At 48.0% G+C, this 23,735-nt stretch overlaps 1 protein-coding gene across 1 annotated transcript; it reads right to left on the bottom strand.

The window, feature by feature from the left end:
• Nucleotides 1-3,004: 3,004 nt before the first annotated feature.
• On the bottom strand, nucleotides 3,005-19,246 carry LOC142574051 (uncharacterized). Its single transcript, XM_075683227.1, has 6 exons — nucleotides 19,124-19,246; nucleotides 12,980-13,096; nucleotides 12,175-12,284; nucleotides 10,872-10,948; nucleotides 6,569-6,640; nucleotides 3,005-3,424 (listed from the first exon to the last, which is right to left on the bottom strand). The coding sequence occupies exons 1-6, from the start codon at nucleotides 19,142-19,144 to the stop codon at nucleotides 3,249-3,251; spliced, it is 573 nt and encodes a 190-aa protein (XP_075539342.1). The 5' UTR covers nucleotides 19,145-19,246; the 3' UTR covers nucleotides 3,005-3,248.
• Nucleotides 19,247-23,735: the final 4,489 nt, after the last annotated feature.

The raw sequence follows: 23,735 nt of genomic DNA, 5'->3' as shown, positions 1-23,735 counted from the left end.
TAGCTTGCAATGCATATGCTATGTGCTAAAGGCAAGGCCTTACTCTTTAAGAAAATAGTTTGTGGTTGGGTGATGGGAACCATAGCTTTCATTCCTTTGCATGGAGTTGGCGACAAGGAGTGTCCATAGCCGCATTGCTTCATCGCCAGCCTGGTTGCCACCATTTGCCAACGGTTGCCGTGCCGTTTATGTGACCCGTGGCCGTGCCTGTAGATTCGGCAGTTCTGGGTGACGGCGCAGGTGGGTCAGTTTCCGCTCGCCTTGACGCAGTTCTGGAGTATAGCTGCATTCATAAATTTGAGCGAGGTGGGAAAGCGCTTTGTCGCGAACGTGATTGGCATACAAAAAAACGGGAATGTGAGCACAGATGTTTAATGCAGTCATGGATGAGCTGCGTTAGATCACACCTTGATAAAGAAGTGGTGCATGTCACGTAATCAGTTTTTCGGGACTGCTCACTATGTGCATAGGTCCTCTCTGATTCTTGTGCAATTGCCAAACAATCACCGGCAAGACCTTCGGGCTTGCAGATGCCATTCTATCACGTAGTGCTACATAAAGATCCCTGCTTTTCTTTTTATTTTTTTGCAGATCTTAAGTTAATCGTTTACACTTCTGTCTAGAGCCCTGACTCAATGGGCTGTGATGCAAAGAAATTGACATCTGCATTGCTGGCCAGTTTGAGAGACAATACCAGCGAACAGTGGAAGCCACAAGGACGCATGCATAACACCGGTGCTCGATACCTCAATTCATTACTCTAACATTGTTTCTAAACGATAGTGCAAACAACTTCCAGAAGCCTGAATATGCATCCAATGGACCTCCTATACCTTCCGCCATTGAGCCCAAAAAAAGATGCCAGGGCTGAACGTTAGCTTCGCTCCATGGGCATCACCGTATTGCAACACATTTTCTCACAAATTTGGGCAGTGGCATCATTCAAGCACGCTTCTGAAGCACCGAACGATGCTCAACCATGGTTCACTCCTCGATGCATGTTCCTAATCCTGTGTGGCAAATGTGCAACGATACCTTTAAAAAAAAAATATGTCAGTAAGTATACAGCAAATACATGCTTCGGCTCGTGTGAGTTATTCTTGGCGGCAGTGTAGCTAACTGCACAAATTTAAGTGACCATGACAAAGGGAACGCAAATTATGTTGCCAAAACCATGATACGATTATGAGGCATGCCGTAGTGGCCAGGGGACTCCGGAATTATTTTGATAGTCTTGGGGTTTTTTAATGTTCACTCAATGCTCGGTACCAGAGTTCCCCAGGGGCGGCCCTCCTTTCCATTCCCACTCCATTCTGGAGAGTGGAGATCTTCGTAATTATCCTTTTAACTCCTCGGAATGGTGAGAGTTGTACCAGTCCCACTCGTGGAATAAAGCAATTCTATTTGTGCCTTGCGTACATATGTATATATATATATATATAACTAAAATATATTCTGGAAGTCTGTGGATAGCAGTTTTTGAGACTGGATTGAACATTATTAGTGCTAGAAGTGAATTGAATTGATTTTCACATATTTTTCTAATAGTTTGTGAACAATGTGCCATTTAACATATCCCATATCATTAATGTCAAACTGTTTTCTCATCCTGGTGTTCACAGCAGTAAATGTTGCTGTCATTACATTGCACATGATAAAGAATGCTTTATTAAAAGCACGGAGGGAGCATTAGGAACAATTAACTCAGCAGTTTGTTAACAAATTCAGGGCTCTAAAGAGTATATGTGATCGTGCATTATTATATAGAAGGATACATGTGCTGCATCTTTAAATATTACCAAACAATACCTGCCGCTGACTGGTATGGCTAAACAACTTTCTTTCTTACTTTCTGTCTTCCTTTCTTATTCCTTTTTTTTTTGCCAGCAGTTGTGTTTACCGGAAAAGTCTGCCTATCTGAGCGACGCTGTGTGCTGTCCACTGTGGATGGGACAAAAGCTGTCGCATTTCTGCATCAATTTTGTGTTTGATCATGTACAGTCAACGAAGTAAAGTATTCCAAAACTATTCGGATTTTCAAATGTGGTCTATTCAATTAGAAGACCTAATTAAGCGGTGACTGTCCAATTAGAGGACCGAATTGAATAGGACAGCATTCGATTCGTCAGTCGAAACCTTCAAATGTTCGCACAACCCTACAAATAATGTTGCGTACTATCTTTTCTGGTACGTGCTATTATTTTCACTTTGATGACTAACATTTAAAAGTGAAATGCACTGATATGTTTTGCAGGATGCTGTTTCACATTTGGTGGCATAGTAACAGTGAACAATTTCTTTTGTAGCACACCTCTCTGACCAGCTGTAATTGTGCCTTCCGGATACTCGACGTTGTGCAAAAAAACGGCATGTGTTCCAAATCACCTTGGAATCGCGCAGGATGCATCATTTGTGTCCTCTTCATGTTGAAAGTCAAGCTAAATCGAATAATTCTCGACTACTAAAGGTTGCCTTCTTTATGCGCATTTAAACCTTGCAACTGAAAAGTTTCTAGCTCTAGGCAAAGTAGAATGTGTAGAATGTTGTGTTGTTGATAACCATATCGCAGGAGTGGTAGTCACCGAAACGTATAGATATATAATAAATTGGCAAACATCCAGTTTAGTCTAATTGGCAAATTTACCTGCTTTGTAGCATCGCTGAAAATCAACGTTTAGCTAGCGCTCAAGGGATATGTGCGCATACCGTTTCAGCTCCATTCCGTAATCACGGGCAACCATTCCATTCCGGGTGCTTAAAAAGTGCGGAATGATTCTGGATTCATTCCGATTCCGGAGTTGCCACGCCGCAACTCTACCCGGTACAAAAGCGCTTTTGCATTTCGCCCACATCGAAGTTCAGCTGGTAGTCGATCTCGCTACCTCGTGCTTAGCAGCGCAGTCCCACAGCCACCAATCCACCGCGGCCAGATTGCGTGTCAGGAGTATTTCTCTTCTAAAAAAAAAAAAATATTACGTAGAAGGCGTCGGGCGTAAGGCTGGCACTCTTGACTGAGACTTGACTCCCCTGCGTCCAGCACCGCACTGAAATGCACGGTATGCTGCACCGCACGATCCCGCGCAAATTTCCTGCTGCACTCGGACGTATATCTGGGCTAAAATGCATGCGCGCTGGTCGGAGGAGCGAGAAGCATCGGGTAAAGCGATAGTTCGAATAAAGCGATTCCGTTGCACCTAATTACTGCATGCATAAATGCGAGCGAGACACTCGGTGCGGCAGCGTCTCCTTTACTTCCCGTAGTCACTACTCGGGATAAGCTCCCGGCGCGGTACGCATTGGGACTGCACCAGCGGCAGCATGGGCAGCCCCGCGGTGTGGAGCGCCACGGCGACCCGCTGCTGCACATCGACGGGGATCATGGTCCACGGTTCCAGGGTGGTGAACAGGATCTTGGACTTGCCGTCTGCGCGCACACGAGGGACCCGGTATACAGATGACCGCGCACGAATGCAGTTGTCGGATCGTGCATATCAAAGGCCAACTGCAACGAAATTTTTGACCACATAAACACGCCTATAGTTTAAGATAGTGTAGGTAATAAGGAACCTCCGTGCAAAGTTTGGCGTTTGATATACTAGCAGAAGCTTCACGAAAAACTATCAAAAATAGCCTTATCTGACGGCGAAACTGAAAGAAGAAAAAAAAAAAAGAAACGCCGCCATTACCGTTCGCCGGAAGTGAAGCATGTCCAAACGCTCTTCGCCTGCGTGACCTCCGAGATAAACCGAGACCACAAGTACACTTGCTATTGATGTATCTTCAATGTGCGCAGTCTGCCGGGGCGCGACCGCGGGGATCGTTGTGCGGAGCATGCGTTCGGTTGCGCCGCGCGAAGCCGGCGTGGCTGACGAACAACATGGCTGATCAACAGCCGTGCGGCTTTCAAAGAATGCTCCAGTGATATCGTACCATTAATTTATATCACAAATTCAGCCAAAGTGAAATTTCGTTGCAGTTGGCCTTGGAGTGTTCAATCAGAGAAAAAAAAAACATTAATTTGATTAAGCAAGTTAGTTTTGCAAAAATGAAAAAAGAAAAAGATGAAGGAAGAGGAGGAAGGCTCATAAATGAGCGTAGACCACTTTCTACAAGATCACGAAACTGCTCACTTGCTCTGCCAAGCGCTCTTCTTACTTATTTCCTTTTTTTTTATTTTGTGTGTGTGTGTGGGGGGGGGGGGGGCATTCTATCACTGTGATTTCCGTCAGCGTTTCCGTGTGAAGGACAGCTTGGAACGCGCGTCTACCTTGTGAACTTAAGAGAGCTGAAAAATTCAAGCAAGCTTTGCGTTCCTTCATGTTTCATCAAGCAATTTAAAGTGGCTGGATTTCGGACGCTTGGTGGGCTTTGGAGCTAGCTGTCGTGGAGCGAACCCGAGGCGGCCGAGGAGGCTCGCTAGAACTTACTTTTCTTACACCGTGCTCCCTAAGGAATAGTAAGGGCGTTACGAACAGTTTTCCATTTGCGCCTATACGGGCTGATCATTTATAAGTTCTCCGGAATTAAAAAAAAAATTTTGCCTGCTGCAGATAACGTAATTCTAGTCCTTGAGCTGAAGCATACATGGAGGCGGACATTACCTGCACGATAAATCGAAGCAATGTATATATTCAACTGTAATTTAAATAACCACCAATGAATTTCTTAATACATTGCTTTATGACACATATTGCAATTTACGAAGTGTAGCCGATGATGTTCCAAGACGTATTCACTTGGAATGAATTTCCAGCGACGCCAATTTGGAGATATCCGCCATCAAACCCGGCCTAATAATGCAGTGTTGTTCCACTTACGTTTTTAACAAAAGCCCACGTATTCCGTCCCACATTTTGGAAAACAGTATCTCGAAACACGGTGTCATCCTGGAGATTCAGTTGAAGTGGATAAGCCTTGCAACCTTCAGAAGTGTTTGGGTGCGAGCTAGTTGAAATATGAACTTGCAACCTTAGTGGCTACGATTCGTAAATTGCAATATGTGCCATATAGAGTAACTAATTAGGAAGTAAATTAGTGAATTTTTGTTATTTGGCTGAATATGTGTTTCAATTTATCGTGCCGGTAATGTCAGCCTCTTCCAATAATCCAGCTCAAAGGCAGGAATTACGCTATCTGCCATAGGCGATCTTTAAAAATTCCTGCAATCCTGAAAATTATCACTCCGCTTATAGCCTCGCTCACGGTAGCCACCTTGCCCATTACCTACAACGTTGTGCGGCGCGCGCCGCTCGGTCTAGGAACACATATATTGCCGCTATTTGTCACTCTAAATAGTTGCCACTAGGGAGAGCGCGGAAGGAAGAGAGGGCATACTGCTTTTGTACGGACAGCAGGAGATTATGAAAGCACCCTTATTTTCGCCACCGAACCCACCTCTTTTGGTGGATACACTTGCGCGTACGCCAATGCAATCGCAGCTGTTACGATTGGCCTGCAGGGGTACCGACCTGCAATATTTCCCCAGCCCGCCGCAGCCGCGGGGATGACGAGCTTCGAAGAAGCGACCTTGGAACCCCCTCCCCCCCCCCCCCCGCCAGCCCGCTGCGGCGACTCGCTTTGCAAGGACGACAATGCGCCTCGTCAACAGCCCGTCGGCGCCGGCATGTCTAGACGCGGTCGGCGGACCAAGTATTGTTAGTGGATTCGCCGTCGCCTTCACGGTTTATTTGGAGTGGGGAACTCCTGGAAGGGGATGTTTTGCGGTGTGGTCTCACGGGCCCCAGAAGTCGTCACAGTCAATGGACAGAGGCGGCGGCCACTGACTGCGGGGTCAACTCTGGGATCAAGAGGCGCCTCTCGGTGCAAGACCCCTGTCTGCGAGAACACTCTCGCTTCGATGTGTTCAGTGAAACCTGTGTGGAAGTGAGTGTGTAAACCCTCCCCCTCAAAGGCGGGTTGGCTACGATGGCTTTGGACGCTCCCAATGGTCGAAGGTTGTACGGCCGTTTTCCCTCACCTAGGGATACAGGGACGACAGAGTGTTTTTAAGCAGCTGTTGCGCGGCTGCTGGGTGTGCATTCTTTTTCAGTCATACTAGACTGATGAACTGTAACCTTCTCCACCCTTCATGTAGATATTGTAAATAAATCCCATATTCCTCGTTCTCGATGAGAACAAGTCCTTCCCTTCGACAACGTCCTCAGCGTGGATGAGTTGGACGACGGCATGGGGCAGCTACCACCTATTTCATGCCCGACCCCAACCCTTACACAGCATCTTCGCCATAGCTGTACACCCCCAAAACGAGTAGATCAGATACCCTGCCTTGCAAAGGGAAGGTTCTTTCGAAAGGACCGCAATCCACGGGTTCTTTGCGAGCCATCACTTCTAGCAGGTGCAATTCAGCCGCTTGCGTGGACCGCGCGCACACCGGGAACCCGCACGCGTCACCTTGACCCAGCGCATATTGCGCAACATTTGCCTAAAGAGAAATTTCGGAGCCGTCCACATCAACACGCGGTGAGTGAGGCAAGTGGCAACCGGCGTGCAGTTTCCGGAACGTCAGGCGCTGAAAGCACAGGGGAACTAGGCCTACCATTTTTCTTACCGTTTTTGGAACACACGTGAACGAGGGCCCAGGACTCGTTGTCGGTGTCCAGTATCTGCTGAAAGAACCTTCCTGCAACAAAAAGTAGTAGAATGTTAGCGCGCCCTGTTTGGCGTGCCCCCCCCCTTTCCATTTTTTTAAATGCGTTAGCACTCTCAGGGTCTCTATGTACTTTATTTAGTTTCTATCTATGTATATATTTATGTATATGCTTGTACCTAACGGTTTTCCCACCTACCTACGTCACTGCGTAGTTAGTGGTGGAATGAGTAGCACATTGCGCAACTGTGCTCAAGTAACAGAGTTCGAAACCAACCATCTGACCACCTTGAGTCGCTGAGTGTGCCAATGTGTACGTACGTACCGCTCTTCATCGAACATATTTCACGCCGACATGGGTCACTGTAGACGCGTGGCTGGGAAGGCACCGCTTCTCGAAGAAACTCTTTGGCGTCGAGTTAAAGCACTGGGTATGTGCCGCAGTGCTACTCTGTCTGAGCTGGTCTTCAATGAACCTCTTTGATGCCAGCTTGGGTCACTGGGTACGGACCAGTAGGTGTGTGCCGCTCTTCAATGAACGCCTTTGATGCCAACGTGGGTAGCTATAGGTATAAGAACGCGCCGCTCTACAATGACGAATAAGGTCCCTTAAATTTCTCCAATGCTGAGTGGAATCGAAGCAACGTCACAAGGGATCCTCAATGACAGAAGTGCGGTACAAGTGCACTGGGTATACGCCTCTTATCAATGAACGCCTCTCAGGTCAACGTATTAACGAGATGCGTCATGAATGCACTCGGTATATGTGCCGCTCTCCAATGAACCTCTCGCCAACTGGGTATGTGCCACTGAGTGTGCTGCAATAGAGGGAGCTATTTTCAGCGTTGGCAGGCATCGGCGCGCCACGCTTCTCGTCTCGGAGGCAACGCGCGGAGTTCGCGGCAGTACCACTAGGTGGCTCAGAGTGTCCAGAAGGAAGCGAGAAAGAGAACCCTGGTTGTTACATCGTTTCTCGGGTGCCATGCTTTTCTGTGCAGGCTTCGCGGTGGTGGCGCTAGATGGCACCGAGTGTTTTTAGGGAAGCGCGAAAGATGAGTCCCGCTTCCGTAAAGACCTCACACGTATAGCTCGTTTCGACGGTGGAATTACATTGTGCCGCTATATTGATTTGATTCGTCGGATCAATATTATTGATTCGTCGACAGTCATCGTGGGATGGGTTCTGCCGCAATTTCTTTTAAATGAAAATGTGGTCATCGATGTAATTATACGGGTGTACTAAGGAAGCAAAGCTTGCGTATGTCAAAAAACCCATATATATATGTGTAAAAAAACTGGAATACTGGAGACGCAGACCTAAGCAGCGCTATGTCGACACATTTTGGTGTATGGTCAGTTGCATAGCTTTATCGTATATTATATAGCAACATCTGCCGTCTGTACTCTGTATCGCGGTTAAAAACAATAAACAAAATGCAGTCGAGCTGTTATGCCACGGTCGTCCATATAGGTACTGTTGTAGACCAGATGACAGCTACATTAAGCAGCGGTAGACCATTATGTCATAATACACAGATGATGTAGGGAAGTCGCGTGGATGTCGGTACATAATCATCAGGCACATGCGCGCGCTTGTGTGGGAAGTTGAACTACGTTGCGTGTAGCTGAACATGTGTGAACATGCGGAATGTGTGTCCATGTGAACACTGCATAGGTGTGTGTGTGCAGGTGAATCTATTTTTCAGAAGCTTTATATAGGCGGGTCAGTATCTGCATGTGCATTTCAGTCTTGACGTGACCGCTCAAGGACAGCGCCCTACACGAGCGGACACTCGCGATCTTGTAACGATTCCGAAAGCGAACCGTTCGCTTGCTCTCGCGTGATTGGTTAAAATTGCACTTTCGTCATCAAAAGAGTGGTTGCGAACAATCACGAGACGGGCAAGCAAACGGCCCGCTTTCTGAACCGTTACAAGATCGTACCTATTTGAGAAACATCGACGCTTTGCTATATCGGGCTCGTACTATGTGCCCTTCACGGCCAGCACTGCAGAGCCAGACGCTGTGCTTCGATCAAGACGCGGTGATTTGAATTCGTTTCGTTCCCCTGTAGATATGCCGAATACCCAGTTACAGAGGACTGGCCAAGGACCCCCCGCGGAAAGCTCGCCACGACCGCGCACGCGTGTCCCGCACTGACCTCCGGGTTAAGTCGTTGTGCACGCGCTTTCAACAACGCTCGCCGTCAAACCTCAGAGTCCTTGGTCCAGCACACCCTGCTTCAATATGTATGACGATGCAGCCAGCGTGTGTCGGCGTGTCCGCCGCCGCTCGCAAGCTACATGGTTCTTCGTATTTCTAAGAAGCTTAATATCGTTGGCTGCCGGTGTCCAGGAATTCTTCCAATAGCCCTGTCAATGTTTTGCACGAGTACCGAACGGTTCTTCGCAAGACCACGTGGGATTGTCCCAACGTGCACATGCAGTCAGCAGATGGGGGTTCATTGCTCATGTTACATTAATTCAGTTAACGTAATCAAAGTCACTAGATTCGGGCCTTTTATTCTTTTCGGATTTCATGGTAGACGTATTCGTTTTCTGTGGCACAAAAGCATCTCGAGTCATTAATCGTTCTGATGGAAATCAGTATTACGGCAGATGAGTTATTCCACCTGAATGTAGCATAAAGCTACAAAGACCCATAAGGTTTTCACAGAAATAAAGCCTCGCAGCTGAAAAATTCGTGTGTTTTGCTTTTAAAAGGATACAGTTTACATGGCGCTCGGGCCGACAGAATAGTTCTGGAATGCATTTCTTAAGACTTACCATTTGCTCACAATTCTTTTTAATAAATCGGAAAGGTTCAAATTTCCGGCTCGTACGTTTGGCGTGGAGTGACCCATACGCATTCCGATTCCTCGTGTGAGTAGTGGTCGCCTTTTTTTAGTAATCTAGCTCAAGCACTAGAATTGTGCCAATTTCCACAAACGATTTTTTTTTATTCTTTATAATTCAAAATTAAACAAGGCATCCTGTATAAGCTTCTAGTGTGATAATCACTCGCTGTAAACATATAACCTCCCTATTCCTCTGTCCTCGGTATTATGTTGCTTCAGACACTTCATTAGACACCTGTGTTCTCATTACTTGATTGAAGTTAAAAAAAGAGAAAAAAAAGAAAAGTGAAGGCATTCCGGGAAACGCTGAAAACAAGCTCTGGTGGGAGAAAAACGCTGTCCGACTCAGAGGGGAAGCGAATACGAGTGAAATGTTGTGACATTAGTTTCAATTGTGAGAGACATCCCATTTTCTTTCTTTCTTTCTTTCTTTCTTTCTTTCTTTCTTTCTTTCTTTCTTTCTTTCTTTCTTTCTTTCTTTCTTTCTTTCTTCAGTTTCACTGAGTGATCGCTGCATTTTGATTGCTTTTTTTAAGCGGCACCATGACTTATGAACAGATGTCCATGTTCCCTTCCATTAAGAACACTTCAAAGTGAACACATCTCATTGCAAAGACTGAGATTCTCTTGGGAAAGCACCGCAGACGTACAACGCTGGAATGGGTGCGCCGCAAAAACTTTTCGAGATATCGGTCCCTAAATTTTGATTAAAAATGCATTGGCGTTGCAGTTACTTCTTTCTCGGAAAGCATGGGGAACGCTTATCGGTAACTAATTCGGCGCACATTTTCGGAATAAATATCTTGAAAGCCGTGCTACATTCTGGATTTCTTCGAAGCAGATACGACTTAATTACTGCGCGGCTTTATTTATTTACTTACTTATTTACTCACTCACTTACTTAACTTACTGAGTCACTCACTCACTCACTCACTCACTCACTCACTCACTCACTCACTCACTCACTCACTCACTCACTCACTCACTTAACCCATTCACCCTCTCTCAGTGCCCGAAGGCCCTGAGAGTATATATATGTGAATACTAGCTCACCCACATAGAGAGTCTCAATTGACACGCACCCACGCGTGCGCACCCGCGGAGGCTGCATTTCAACGGGGGCGAATTTAAAAAAAGATCACTCGTGTACTCAGATTTAAGTGCGAGTTAAATAATCCCGAGTTGCCAAAAATAATCCGGGCTGTACCCCATTACGGCGTCCCTCATAATCAGATCACGCACACGTGCACACGCTATGCATCAGTACGTAGAACCGCTCTTTCTAGCACCGCGCTAACAAATTCACTACGAATCAGCATATATTAGAACGCTGCAATATCTTGCACCACAGCATGACCTGGTAATATATGTGGGACGTCGAAATCAAAAGGAGACTGTTTGTCTCACCGTCTCTTTGCAGGTACTGCACGTCCTGATCGATGAAGAAGTCGTACTGCCTCTTCTTCATTACCACTCCGCCGTATCTAAAAAAAAAAGAAAACAAAAGGAAAGCGGTAATATTTTATTCCTTCAGAAAGCATACCAGGAATGGCACCGCTCTATTTCGTCGTGAAGCCGTGTTCTTCTTTAGTTTCAGTTGAGAAAACGCGAGCATTCAACCTGCGCTTTGTCAAGTTTAGTCTACCGCTGCTGCTTACTCACCTTCCCTTTCGGCGATATTTAGTTCCACGTAACTTGCGTGTCGCTGATTATAACGCTGCAACGTAAGCGGAATTTCACACGCTTTGGAAGAGGGCGCTCGGGAGACGGAGCAATAGCCGGCATACGTTTAATTATAACGCTAACTATATAGGTCCGCCTGTAGTGTTGTTGTCTTTTACTGATAGGGAATATCCCGCAGCTTCTTTCGACACATTGTAAAAGGTGCATCGCGGAGCATGATATACCGGTTCAACAGTTACACGGGACGAAGCAAGGCAAAAAAGAAGGGGAAAAAACGGGTCAAGTGTGTATCTTGTGCAGCTGATTCTGCGGCCTCCACTGTAAACTTCCTTCGTCGCGATTTTGTCCATGTTAGCTATAATTACGCTTCTTGGAAGGCTGCACATTCCATGACTGAGCGTCCGTGCCCATGTGCTTTGCTTAACCACTTTACTCGTGCGCCCTGGACCGCACCTTGAACGCCAGATGAAGCGACGTGGCTTCCTCCGTGGGGAACGAGGTATAGTGCTCACGTACCAGGAAGGAGGCAGCAGTGATTGACGCGAACAAAACCTCTACTCAATAAATAAACTTCACAAAACGAAACGAACTGCGCGCGCAACGAACGAATCGAACATTAATCAACAAACTTGTCTACTCCGCCTGCAACAATCGTCGAACACATGGCCTATATTACTCGTGCACTCCGACGCGCCTCGCGCGCGCGCTCTTGCTGGGTTGGCCCGCAGCAATCGTTTTCCTGGCAATTCCTTGCACTGCCCTTTGAAGATTCGGCCGCGCTCGATACCAGGTGCACAGGACATCACGTGATCCGTGAGCTGTCACCATTGATGAAACATCGTCATGTGGCGCCGGCCATTCCACCATTCCAATCAGCCGAGGCTAGAACTGTGCAATGACTTGTAGTTTTTTTTAAACATCCCAGTGCAACACTGGAGGATCACCGTGTAGTGGAGGTGTCCCGGCTAAGTTCAACTTTGGATAAAGATAAAAGGTGCGAGGGGAAAGCAGAGAGGGGGAGACTTACCCTTCGAGTCGATACCACATCATAGTGGCTCGTCGCGGGTAGTAGGCCCTCACGATGCACTGCTGGATGGGTGGGTTGGTGGCGATCTCGAGCCAGAACTTGCCTGCGAGCTGTCACCACGACGCGCATGGCATCAGTCCCTCGCTGAAACAGACTTGTTCGAAATGCGCACGTCACATTCAATGTGTTTCGCTCGTACTTTGAATACATATAATGTCGGTGCGTCTGCGCGAGTCTTCTCTGTACCAAAATATCGCTTCGTTGGGCGTGTGCGAACATTTCAGATGCAGAGTATGCTCTGAACTAACAAAAATAGAACTCGGGTGACTCCTTCTGCGGGAGTAACGCTGTGTCCTCCATAGTATTCACCAAGATTTCGGAGAGGTCTCGTACCCAGGCGATGAGGTATACGTTCAATGCAATGCAAGTTATACAACTGTTGACGGGCAAACCATATATTTACGCATATTTTACAGGACCCGTATCCGTATATGCTACTACACGATATATCGCCGCTTACGTATACATAAATCTGACGACGTAACAAAGTGTCATTTTATATGGCCTCAGCGGGATATTCAAGATTATAGTTTAAGATTCAAGTTTGTTTTTCAAGAGTGTATACGCTTCGGGGAACACATTGGCATGAGGCAATTACGACCGTGCGAGATATATTGTCAGATATGCAACTGTTGGGCGTAGTGTATCTTTATTTAAATGGTAGTGCTGGTCCTTTAAAGTAACCTATGCGTTATACGTAAGCCACTATATGCGACATTACTGTCGGATATGTACATATACGCACCGCTGACCAGTCCACTTGAGCTGCAGTCTGTAGCACAGGACAGCGTCCAGAAGCGGCTAGCACACACAACGCCAGAAAAACCGACGCTATCGGCAGCATACGCAAACTCCGGAGACTCTTAACGAGAGAACAAAAAAAGAACAAGAAGAAAGAAGATGCTTGAAGATATAAATGCAGATCCAAAGGACTCGTGCATCATACAGAGCGCACAAATCTTTGCACGAACGTTCTGCTATATCTGAGGAAATTTTATTTTGTATTCGCGATACACGAGGTCTTTTCAAACATTGCTTTTTGTACTGGCCGCTGCTTCCGATGCATACCTCTCTGCATGTTGCACCGGCCCTGCTGTTTACCGTGCGTTGACATATCAGGTGATATACTTGCTATTGAGGCAGAATGTGACATTTGAACCTAACAATTGGTATTCTTTGTAAATAAATAATATACCTATTTTGTGTGATATTGCTGTTCTAAGAAAAAGGAAAAAGAAAGAAAAATAAATAACTGAGTAGCACGGTGCTGTGAACTTTGTGTGAACCATGAATCGTGCGCTGCAGGTGCAGGAGCCCCCGTCAAGTGCTCCGCTCCGCGCGTTTACCTCCTGTACCTTTCTTGAAGTATATCGGGAAGAACTCAATAAATGAAATGAAATCATGATCGTACCGGGACACTGGGTATCTAATTCACAGAGCTTCTCGTTCGTAAGTGGTGTTTGCTGTTTGGCGGGACGCCTTTTAAAACGCCATGTCCCGCATCCCGATTGGCTGACACCTGTTCTTGCGAAGAGGTCTAGCGCAACAGCACTTTCGTGAATGCTCACCCCAATGTATTGCCGATACTGACTCTGGAATTCCCCTATTTCTCTGTAATACACGCACTGAATTGAGATGCATTATTTTGCTTGAAATATACCAAGAAAGGTATATAAATTAAGGTATGGTTGAGCTAGTTCCGCTCAGTATAGTACGGCAGCGCGACATGGTTATGGACTATAGGTGGTGTTTTGCATACAGAAGAGAAGAGGGGGAACTGCGGTCCTAGGTGAGGAGGCAAGAGCCGCAAGAATGCAGTGCGAGCGAGGAGGGAAAGAGCGCCACCAGGCAAGAGCGTACGAACATCTCCAAAGAGTTGCGTGGAGCGCAGAGACTTCTGCACAAAAGGGCCGACTGGGTTGGTGAGAGGGGGAGGGGGTACTGAAAAAGCCACTCATGAGCAGAACCCATGTGAAATGTCAGTTACACACTAGAAGATTTACAACGCTCTTGAGGGAGCCTTCTACCGCAATATTTTAAAAATAGTTTAAGCAGTAGACGAGGTAGAAGGAAATGAAATGTTGATGCCATGGTGCAAGGAGGAGAGCTGTAGGTAAGACACGCTCCCTATGCCACGGTTACAGCGCTCACTGGCCAGTGGCGACATAAGCGACGTTCCCCTTGTGTTTCTCCCGTATCAGACATTGAGGAATTAAAAAAAGAAGAAGAAAAAGAGACTAGGATGGAGCATTAGAAGTCGATCAACCGTGCGATCATGTCCCGGTAGGCTTCCAGTGTGTCCGCGCTCAGCGGCTCAGTCGGTTCAGCGCACTCTATCTACTCCGAGGAGACAACGGGCTCGACAGCAACGTGCGGCTGCCGTACTGGCACGTTGCAGTGACTACGATAAAATGTATAAGTAGCAGGAAACTCAAAAGTTGCGCGAGCACATCGGGAGAATGTTAAATGTGCACAGGGATTGGCAAAGGACCTGGAACAAGTGCGCGTCGATTAAAACCTGCCAGAAACCAAACACACTGGGACGAGCCAGCCGAGCGCAGGATCACGTGTTGGGCCAACTTTTGGAGGCACGGGCGAGAGAAAAAGAAGTTGAAGGGGACCGCTACACGGAGAGTTGGCTCGCGAAGGCTAGCTGCGCGACATCAGGCTCCGACCTGCATGGTTTCTTTCCTTTCTTCATGCCGTTGGAGCCGAGGGTATTCCTCATAAGCCCCGCCTCCTTTTAGTTCATAGCTAGTTGCCCGTCCCTGCGTTTAGCGTCGGCGTCCCTCGGCGTCGTCCATCGGCGCAACCGAGTGAACGAGCACAGCGAAGGATGAAAGAACGAACGTGGAGCGCAGCGAGAGATGAAAGACGGCCATAGCGAAGAGAGCGAGGAGGAAAGCGGAGGAGGAGGGTATGGCGAAATTGCGAGAAGGAAAGCGTAGTGCCGCGCGAGACTGGCTCTTCGGCGACAGCTGCTACGAGATGGCGCCAGAGTAGCACGCCGTCGTCTGTTCACCGATGGCACGCGGCGAGCGCGTCCACCTATACCATCTACCATTGTATATTTTATTTATTTGCATGTAGACGGGGCACAAGGGTACTTTGGTCTTAAGGTCGGCGACGTTGGCTTATGTATTATTTATTTACATGTAGATGGGCATAGCCAGACTTTAGAAAAATGTTTCCATATGTGTGTAGGTCCGGGAAGTGCGCACGCCATTGCCTAGCAAGATTGCTAATATAGAGGAGGTGGCGGGTGTCGCCGAGCCGATGGCCGTTGACCACACGGGCAGGATGTTTTGAACCGAAAAACGCGACAAAGCGGTGCCGACAAGCGCTTCACTTGCCGATCGCCACCGTTGTCGCCCCCGCGGTGTCGTGAAGCTTGACAAAGGATAAAAAGGCGCGCTCCGGCAGCGCTCCTTGTGAGGCTGATGGGCAGATGTGAGCCGCGTGTCTCAGGCGGTCTTAGTCACGTGGAGTATAGGCCTCCGCCTATTTTCAAGTAATTGCACGGCGCTCTCTCCAGTGTGCAGCTTGCTCGAGTGCATGGGCTGGGTAACGAGTGGATACAAAAAAATGAAGGGGAAATGCTTTTCCTGGCTTTTGTTGATCTACTTTATTGCTACTGTTTCTTTTTGTTAGTTTGTGTTTGCTTGGAAGTGAGGCCACAAAAATAAGGAGTGGCTAGAGGGAAACGGGAAAGAGCGAAAGGAACCAACAGGAGAAGCCGAAAGAAAACTTTTGGGCTGATTTGAGCTAACCGTCGGTTCGTGACAGTTGTGTGCTTGGGAAACCGCTTGTGATTGGTAGAGTTCTCAAGCCCTACGCTGCCGAAGGGCGGAGAGGTGGAATTCGTATGTGAATCGAATTGCTTAAAACGAGAAGTCCGGTTTCTATTTAGGGGAGAGAGCTGGAGTCGATCACTCCGCAATCTGTTGGTAAAATGTATATATCTAAATAAAGCTGTACACAACGGAGGATTTGCTACGAGTCTGTTTGCAATGTTTAGCCTGACAACGAACGGTAAATTGAGGGCCAGGAGCCCAGACCGAGAAGGGTGGCATAAGGAGCGGCGGACAGGCAACAGCAGCCTGAACTCGATACCAAACGCAACTCATATATGGAAACAAAGCGCTGCATGAGCGGAGGTCTGTCTGCGACGGCTGCTGCATGAATCGCGCCTACGCGTCACTCACGTGTTTCCTCTTGCGATCTCCCGATTAGCGAGGCAGTCGCGCCACACTTCGCCCCGTTTTTAATGTGCCGCGCCAGACAGATTGTCCACGCCAGGCAATACATTAAGCTGCGCTCAAATTTATCATTAGGGGTATCGTAATCGTCGGTGAATGTTTATTCTTTCTTTCTTTCTTTCTTTCTTTCTTTCTTTCTTTCTTTCTTTCTTTCTTTCTTTCTTTCTTTCTTTCTTTCTTTTGCTGAGCGGCGCATTTCCAGAGAATATTTTGTGAGCTTCGCGTTTGTCAACAGCAAGGAAAAGGACCACAGAAAGAACTACAATGTTACGACTGACTTCATGTCCCTCGGGGATCAGGACAGAAAAGCCCACTCACGCGCGCAGCACTTCAAGTCAGCGGGGCAAATAGGGAAGTAAGTGCCCTCACTGCGGCTACACTTATGATTGCGTCTGTGTGTGTTTGAGACGAAGAGTATGAAATTGAGAGTGGAACAGAGTCCGGCCGGGTAGGGATGGCATACGATGAAATAAAACAAGGCACCCAATACAAAAGCTTTGGTAAGGTCAACGTTCGGCTCCCACACGAGAGCCTTGTTCACAAATGCGACTAAAATCGATAAAACATGTCGCTTAATTACATCGTATGACGTGTCGGGGCACATATGCGTACGTAGGTGGCAAATTTCAATCGTTTCGATTAAAATCCAGTGTCCATTGTGGTTTGAATATGAAGCGACTCTGTAGATAAATACGCATATTTAGATTCTTTTCTTGCGAAATAGCGCGTTCCTGATTCCAGTTAAAATGACGTCTAGAATAAACACGTGTGTTCGGGCGCGCTTAATTTCCATCATTGTGTTTAGTCAGGGCACGTCATTAAATGCGATCAGGCATGTGTGATTGCGAAAGAAAAGAACCAAACATGCGTCATTATCTAGAGTCGCTTCATATTCAAACCATATGACGGAAACTCTCAATCGAAACGATGGAAATTTGCCACCTGTGTACGCTAGGTATCCCGGACACGTTAAACGGCTGTTTTAGCGCTGTTAGTCTCACTTATGAACAAGGCTCGGGTGAGTAAACGGAAATGTTAGCCTTACCGAATCTTTTGTTGTCGGTGTCTTGTTTTATTACATCAAGGAAGAAAGAAGCAAGAAGAAAAAAAATACTGGAAAGTTAACCAGAGCAAAAATCCGTTTTGCTACCCTACATTTGGGAGAGGGGAGGTGAGGAGTTTTGGGATGGTAGGAAGACATGCTTCATATACATTGATACTTATGTCCACTCATGAAAGCTGTCACTGACCCAATATGAAGGTCAACTGACGATTCACGTAGCACAGTTCTTTTCTTCGAAGTTAATGTACAAATCTCTTGATTAAGATTTTAAGTTGGTGCCCAGCCGTAGCTTTGAATTGTCTTATGTTTTCAAAGCTTAATCAACACTTGTAGGTGGGCTGGAAGTCAAATTATACTTCCAACAGCAGTTTGTGCAGATATTGTGCAATCTTAAGAGAGAGAGAGAGAGAGAGAGAGGAAAGGAAGGATACCCTGCACGTGGAGAGGAGGAGCAAAAAAAAGAGAGAACAGACCGAAGTTCAAATCGGTGATGAGCATTATACAGGGCGCAGCGTGCCTTGAATCCACTGAATTCCATTTCCATCAAGTATACTGCAAAAGCGATCAGAATCGCGTCAGAAGTGCTCGTACGGCTTTAATTATTAAGCTATATCATAAAATGCCAACAAACAGAGACACCAATGACAACATAGGGAAAATTACTTGTACGTACTAATCGAATTAACGAAATGATAAATTAATGAAGAATGAAAATGGATGAAAAAACAGCTGGCCGCAGGAAGGGGAACGATCCCGTGTATTCGCATTACGCGTGTGATGCTCGTACCATTTAAGATGCCGCGGCGCCGTTTTCCGATCCACTTTCTGGAGTATTTGTGTGTGTTTTTTTTTTACTATGTCCAGTGGCGTAACAACAGGGGGGGCCGTGGGCCCCGGGTGGCGTAACAACAGGGGGAGCCGGGGGGCCGTGGGCCCCGGGTGCAAGGGGCCAGTGGGGGGAGGGGGGTTGTCATATACGTCTGAAGACACTCCTCTTTCCGCCGGCTACACCTGCGGGGGGGGGGGGGGGGGTTACAGAAAACCTATGGGCCCCGGGTGCCAGACGACCTAGGTACGCCACTGACTATGACTAACCCTGCGAGTGTTAGCCAGCGCACCCCCCCCTCCCCCACTCCCCTCACAAACTTTGGCGGTGGGCGTGGAACATACTTTCTGCCGCAGGCGTCACGAGTACGCTATCTTTTTTAGCAACATACTAAGCCATTATTTAATAAGCTTTAGTGCGACTTATGGGCTGATGAGAAGTAAAACCAGGTTACACGGACCTTGAAATGTTAAAGTAACGAACGATACTGACTTTCTTTGTTACACTATTGTCTTCACGAGAAATAGAGCGCGGAAATGCAAGAGGTTCTTTCTTCTTTACATTTCTGGCAGTATACGACTGCTACCGTTGCAGTCTTTTTTTGTATACGTCGGGCCGTCGAAGAAGAAACACAAAAATTTTTGCGTCGGTATACTGTGAGCATTCATGTGCACGTACACACACACTACAAACATTATAAACGCACCGGAGATCGAACGAAGCTCCTGAATGCATACTCACCCGTGCGTCAGACGGTGGCATAGTGCTCTGCAAGGCACTTCACCCGCACGTTTGGCCTGTACGTTGAATCAACGCAGACAGAAGAGAGGCAATGGTGCGAGGAATACGGCGCGCACTCAGCCGACAGAACAGCTTAGCTGCTAGAGCTGCGCGAGCAAAGTATCAGCTGCTTTTTTTTTTGTCTTGTTTTCTTTCTATTTCCTTTTTCTGTGGTGAGGTGGCAGAACGCAGGCGAGAATGCGAAGGAAGGTCTAGGGGATGAGCGCTCGCAAACATATGTACTCCAGGGGCCGGGCCAGCAGGTCGCGATGTCTCCGTTCGTCTTTTCACAGTGTCTGCCATGGTCACGAATACCTACAGCCTTTCTTCCTTCCTTTCTTTCTTTCTTTCTTTCTTTCTTCTTAAAGCGTTCCCAAAGAAGCACTAAGCTGCTCTTTTAAGCCTGCCTCTGCTGAATCGTTCTTTTCTCAAAGCGTATTTTATTTGATTTTGTAGTTTTTTTTCCATTCATGTTCGAAAATACGGTATACGCTGTTGCCAAGGAGCACGACAGGCTCAACACGCCTTTACATCTAGCCGCTTGCCCACCAACTCATCCTTTCTTTTTTTTTTTCCTGCCACATTTATAATAGCTGCGGTTGTCGTTGTTATCGTCGTCGTTCCTGTGACAGAAGGGAAGATGTTTTCCACATCTGTTGCCATAGGCGCCGACTACGGGAGGGGGGAGGGGAGGGGGGTCTGGGGCCTGAGCCCCCTCCAAAGTTTTCCGTAACCGAAATGAAGCCAAACAGGATTCACTCGAAATCAGATTCCATAGCAATCATGCGAAGCGGTGCTTATACTCGGACTCAAGGAACATAAAAGAAAGAGAAAGAGGCGGTGGTTTCGCCGGGAAGGCGACTCATTATTAGTGACAGCGAAGTATAAAACAATGACACGAAGGAAAATTCTTACCGTATAAATCCGTGCAAGGGCGGCACCCCCAACTTGACAGTCAATATTTTAAAAAAATCCAAGCGAGAAGCAGTTGCTTTCGGGGCTCTGATTCCGATCAAGCTCAGCAACGAATTTTCGCGCGCAGCGTACTGTCGCGTGCCGTTAGTAGATGGCGAACAGAGGCGATTGCAGAGGTTTACGGTGGATTTCATACATATAGTTGGGAAAATCAGGTCAGATGGCCCGGTCACATATATGGCTCGTCGAAATCGCGATAAAAAAGTGCAGCCCTTGCACCAGTCTATACGTTAGTTATATCAACCGTATAAATGGTAGTAGAAATTCACTTACTAATTAAAATACCAAGCATAGCGTAACGCATGGACCATGTAAGCCTGCAGATATCTCACTGCATGACCACGAGCACCCGCAGTCATAACGCTGGCATTATGAAGAACGCCGGTAGCGGGGGCGAATGTTTCGTACAGCCGCGCGATTCACCGCGGCTCCAAATATTACATTCATCATCATCACCATCATCATCTGCCTATGTTTATGTCCACTACAAGACGCGGTCTTTGTCAGCGATATCTCCACTTGCCACTCTCTTTTAGACTACACGATCTGCATCACTAGGGGCTTGGAAAGAGAGCCCTGGACGCTTGAAGTGAGCAGCCATCCCTGCTCGCCCTTTGTCATTGCACCTACCCGTACCAAAAATAATATACGGCCCGCGGCCCGCGTAAACGTCAGCTGCGCACAGTCATTCGCAGCCACGGCAGGGATAGAGGAATAGACGCGCGCTCTCCTTCCCAAGCGCGCGTTTGATCACGTGACATCCAACTAACACAAATATTGAGCGCGTGGGAAAATAATGCCCATCAAGCCGCCATCCTTTTCGCGGCTCGCTGTTACGTGCATTTTCTCGCGTTCACGACATGGACTCAAAGAGGATAACCTCATTCGACTAATGCATGCCTTCGTTCTGTGCCACTTTAGATACGTGGCAGCCATGCATCGATGGAAACGGGCAGAGCGGGATAAATTGAATGCACAGCTTAGGAAGATTACCAAGCGGGTTCTCGGGTTACCGGTATACACTTGTACAGAGCGCTTAATGCAGCTTGGCATTCATAACACTCTTGAAGAGATTGCAGAGGCCCAGGAGCGCGCATAGCTAACTCGCCTCACAACAACGAATGCAGGGAGATCCATCTTGCAGGAACTCGGATAACACCCCGATCGAGTAGCGGAGGAGTTCTCTGACGTTCCTCCGTCGATTCGTGAGAACATTACGGTCGCGCCAATACCTAGGAACATGCACCCCGATCATAATCGCAGTAAAAGGAGGGCAAGGGCGGCCAACCTCCTTAGGCAAATACACAGTGATCAGCGACAGGTCAGCTTTGTGGACGCCGCTTCCTGTAAGGGGCGTCGAGCGTTCACCATCGTCACTGTTGATGGTCGGCAAGGAATCACCAATGCTGCCTCGGTTCGGACGAGGGACTACGAAATAGCTGAACAAATGGCTATTGCACTAGCCCTGCTGGATAGCTCACGGGACGTCATCTATAGTGATTCAAGATCTGCAGTCAGAGCATTTGAAAAAGGCACCGTTTGCATACAGACCCGCAGACTTATTGGGGGCAAGCCAATCACGCACCACTTCATTTATTGGTTTCCGGCACATCAGGGTCAGATAAAGGGTGCTCCTCCCACCTCAACGAGTCGGCTCACGGGGCTGCGCGTGAACTTGCCCACCGCGCTACCCTCGACCAATCGGAAGCCGTCTCCCCAGAGAACAGGGACACGCCTTCCACCTACGAGATTACTAAACACTACTATCTCAGCCGTAGAACCTACTTTGTTCCTCATCCGCGCCTCAATAGAGCTCAAGCATTAACGTTCCGTCTACTACAAACGAATACCTATCCGAATCCGTCGCTCTTACATAAAATCTATCCGGATACTTACACCAACGCTACCTGCCACGATTGTGGAGATACAGCCACGTTAGACCATATGCTCTGGTGGTGTGCCCGGTCACGCTCTATCATCGCTAACAGCTCGGCCAGATGGGAGGCGGTTCTCCGCAGCCCTCTCCTGGCTGACCAACTCTGGGCTGTCCAGCAGGCCCACGATGCGGCCGAGAGGCTCGGCCTTCCGCTTACTACGTGGGAGCCGCCCGCTTCGTGAAGGCTCACTGTAAGGTCGCTCTGATTGTTCGGGTTCTTAAGTGTCACGAATCGGCCACGTGCGTTGTGCATAGAGAGGGGGTTCACTTGCCCCCGTGTCAGCCGGGCGACAGTTGCTGTGTTATGTGGGGTCACAGGCACCGCGCGGTGTTGGGTGACGCGTCGCGGCAGGTGCCAGGTGGGCGAGTGCCGATTCCGGGAAGTCGGCATTGTGCGCACGGTGTTGGCAGTCCGCCGACGGTCACACGAGTCCACACAGACCAGCCTTGAAAGGGACCGCTGTACAAGGTATTGTGAGTGTGGCTCCCGAGTGCCTGACTAATTGGAGGCGCCGCCGAGGTTAAGAAGGGCTTAGCAACTCTGACCCCGTTCCGCAGCAGTGAGCATGGACCTAATCTTCTACGCGTCCGGAACGCAATCGCCAGCCTTGTTGTTGGGTGCGACTGCCTGTGTGGTGTCGAAGGCCAGCTTACAGTGCACGCTGCAGGAATGCGGGGCACACGTAAAGAGTGCGTTCGGACGACGGCGTCTTGGAAACACGCACTCGAAGAACTTTGTCTTGTAGACAATAACTCTGAAGTACAAGGAGGGCCATCAGTCTCCCACGCGGACAAACTTTGAGTACGGCCGCACTACGTGGTATCGATGCCCCTGCTTCCGAGACATTTGCGGCCTAGACGCCGTTGGGATTTGAAACGGTCTAGCGATAACTTGTTCGGGCCTGGCGTGTTTTGCTGAGCCCGTCACTAACTACGGAGAAATGAGAGGGCAACGGAGTTTTGGCGAAGAAGGAAAAGAGCTTTGTTTTCCAATATGTTTATTTTTAAGAGTAAGCCCATCCCTGTGGGTTGTGGCTTAACAAACGGTTGACCCTGATTGGCAACTGAACCTGTGGGACGGGCCAACGGCCCTACCGCCTTTTTTTTCTTTGTATATTTGGGCTATAAAAATCGGGACGACATGCTGTCCCTCAGACTTGGCTGAAATCAGGATTACTGATAGATCAGTGAGGCTCCGTACCATGTACGTTAGACTTGGCTGAAATCAGGATTGCTGATAGATCAGTGAGCCTCCGTACTATGTACGTTAAAACGAGTCTGGGCTCTAACAGTCATTGAGACAGTCGAAGAGTGAGACTTTGTTTCTCAATTGTTCAAGTTTGTAATGTATTTGTTTTACCTGCCATGTATATAGAAAAGTTTACCTATAAATATTTCTTGTACATCTGATCTCATCGCTTCCTGCCTGCGTTTGATCAACAACTGCCGATCATCGTCCGAGAAGCTTCAAGTTCCAACGGTGAAGCGAGGACGGAGAACGAACGAAACATTACTGGCGCAGCCGACAGGATCGGCAAGCCCCACAACGAGCAACGAGCGGCGAGCCAGGCGCAAGGAATCAGAGGGCCACCAGCGAATTCCGCAAGGGTTGCAATTCATCTGGACAAGGACGTCAGGCGGCGCCCCCAGCAGCAACGGGTG

The sequence above is a fragment of the Dermacentor variabilis genome, chromosome 3 (assembly GCF_050947875.1).
Source record: "Dermacentor variabilis isolate Ectoservices chromosome 3, ASM5094787v1, whole genome shotgun sequence".
NCBI classification, from domain to species: Eukaryota; Metazoa; Arthropoda; class Arachnida; order Ixodida; family Ixodidae; genus Dermacentor; species Dermacentor variabilis.
This window is presented reverse-complemented; position numbering and strand designations above follow the sequence as displayed.

What these genes read in the sequence shown, in the direction of transcription:
- LOC142574051 (XM_075683227.1), bottom strand. Translation starts at nt 19,144, where the DNA reads ATGCCACCGTCTGACGCACGG. An exon ending in TGCCACCGTCTGACGCACGG is followed by an intron (nt 13,097 to 19,123) that starts GTGAGTATGCAT and finishes TCTCTCGTTAAG; the next exon opens with AGTCTCCGGAGTTTGCGTAT. An exon ending in GCAGTACCTGCAAAGAGACG is followed by an intron (nt 6,641 to 10,871) that starts GTGAGACAAACA and finishes TTTTTGTTGCAG; the next exon opens with GAAGGTTCTTTCAGCAGATA.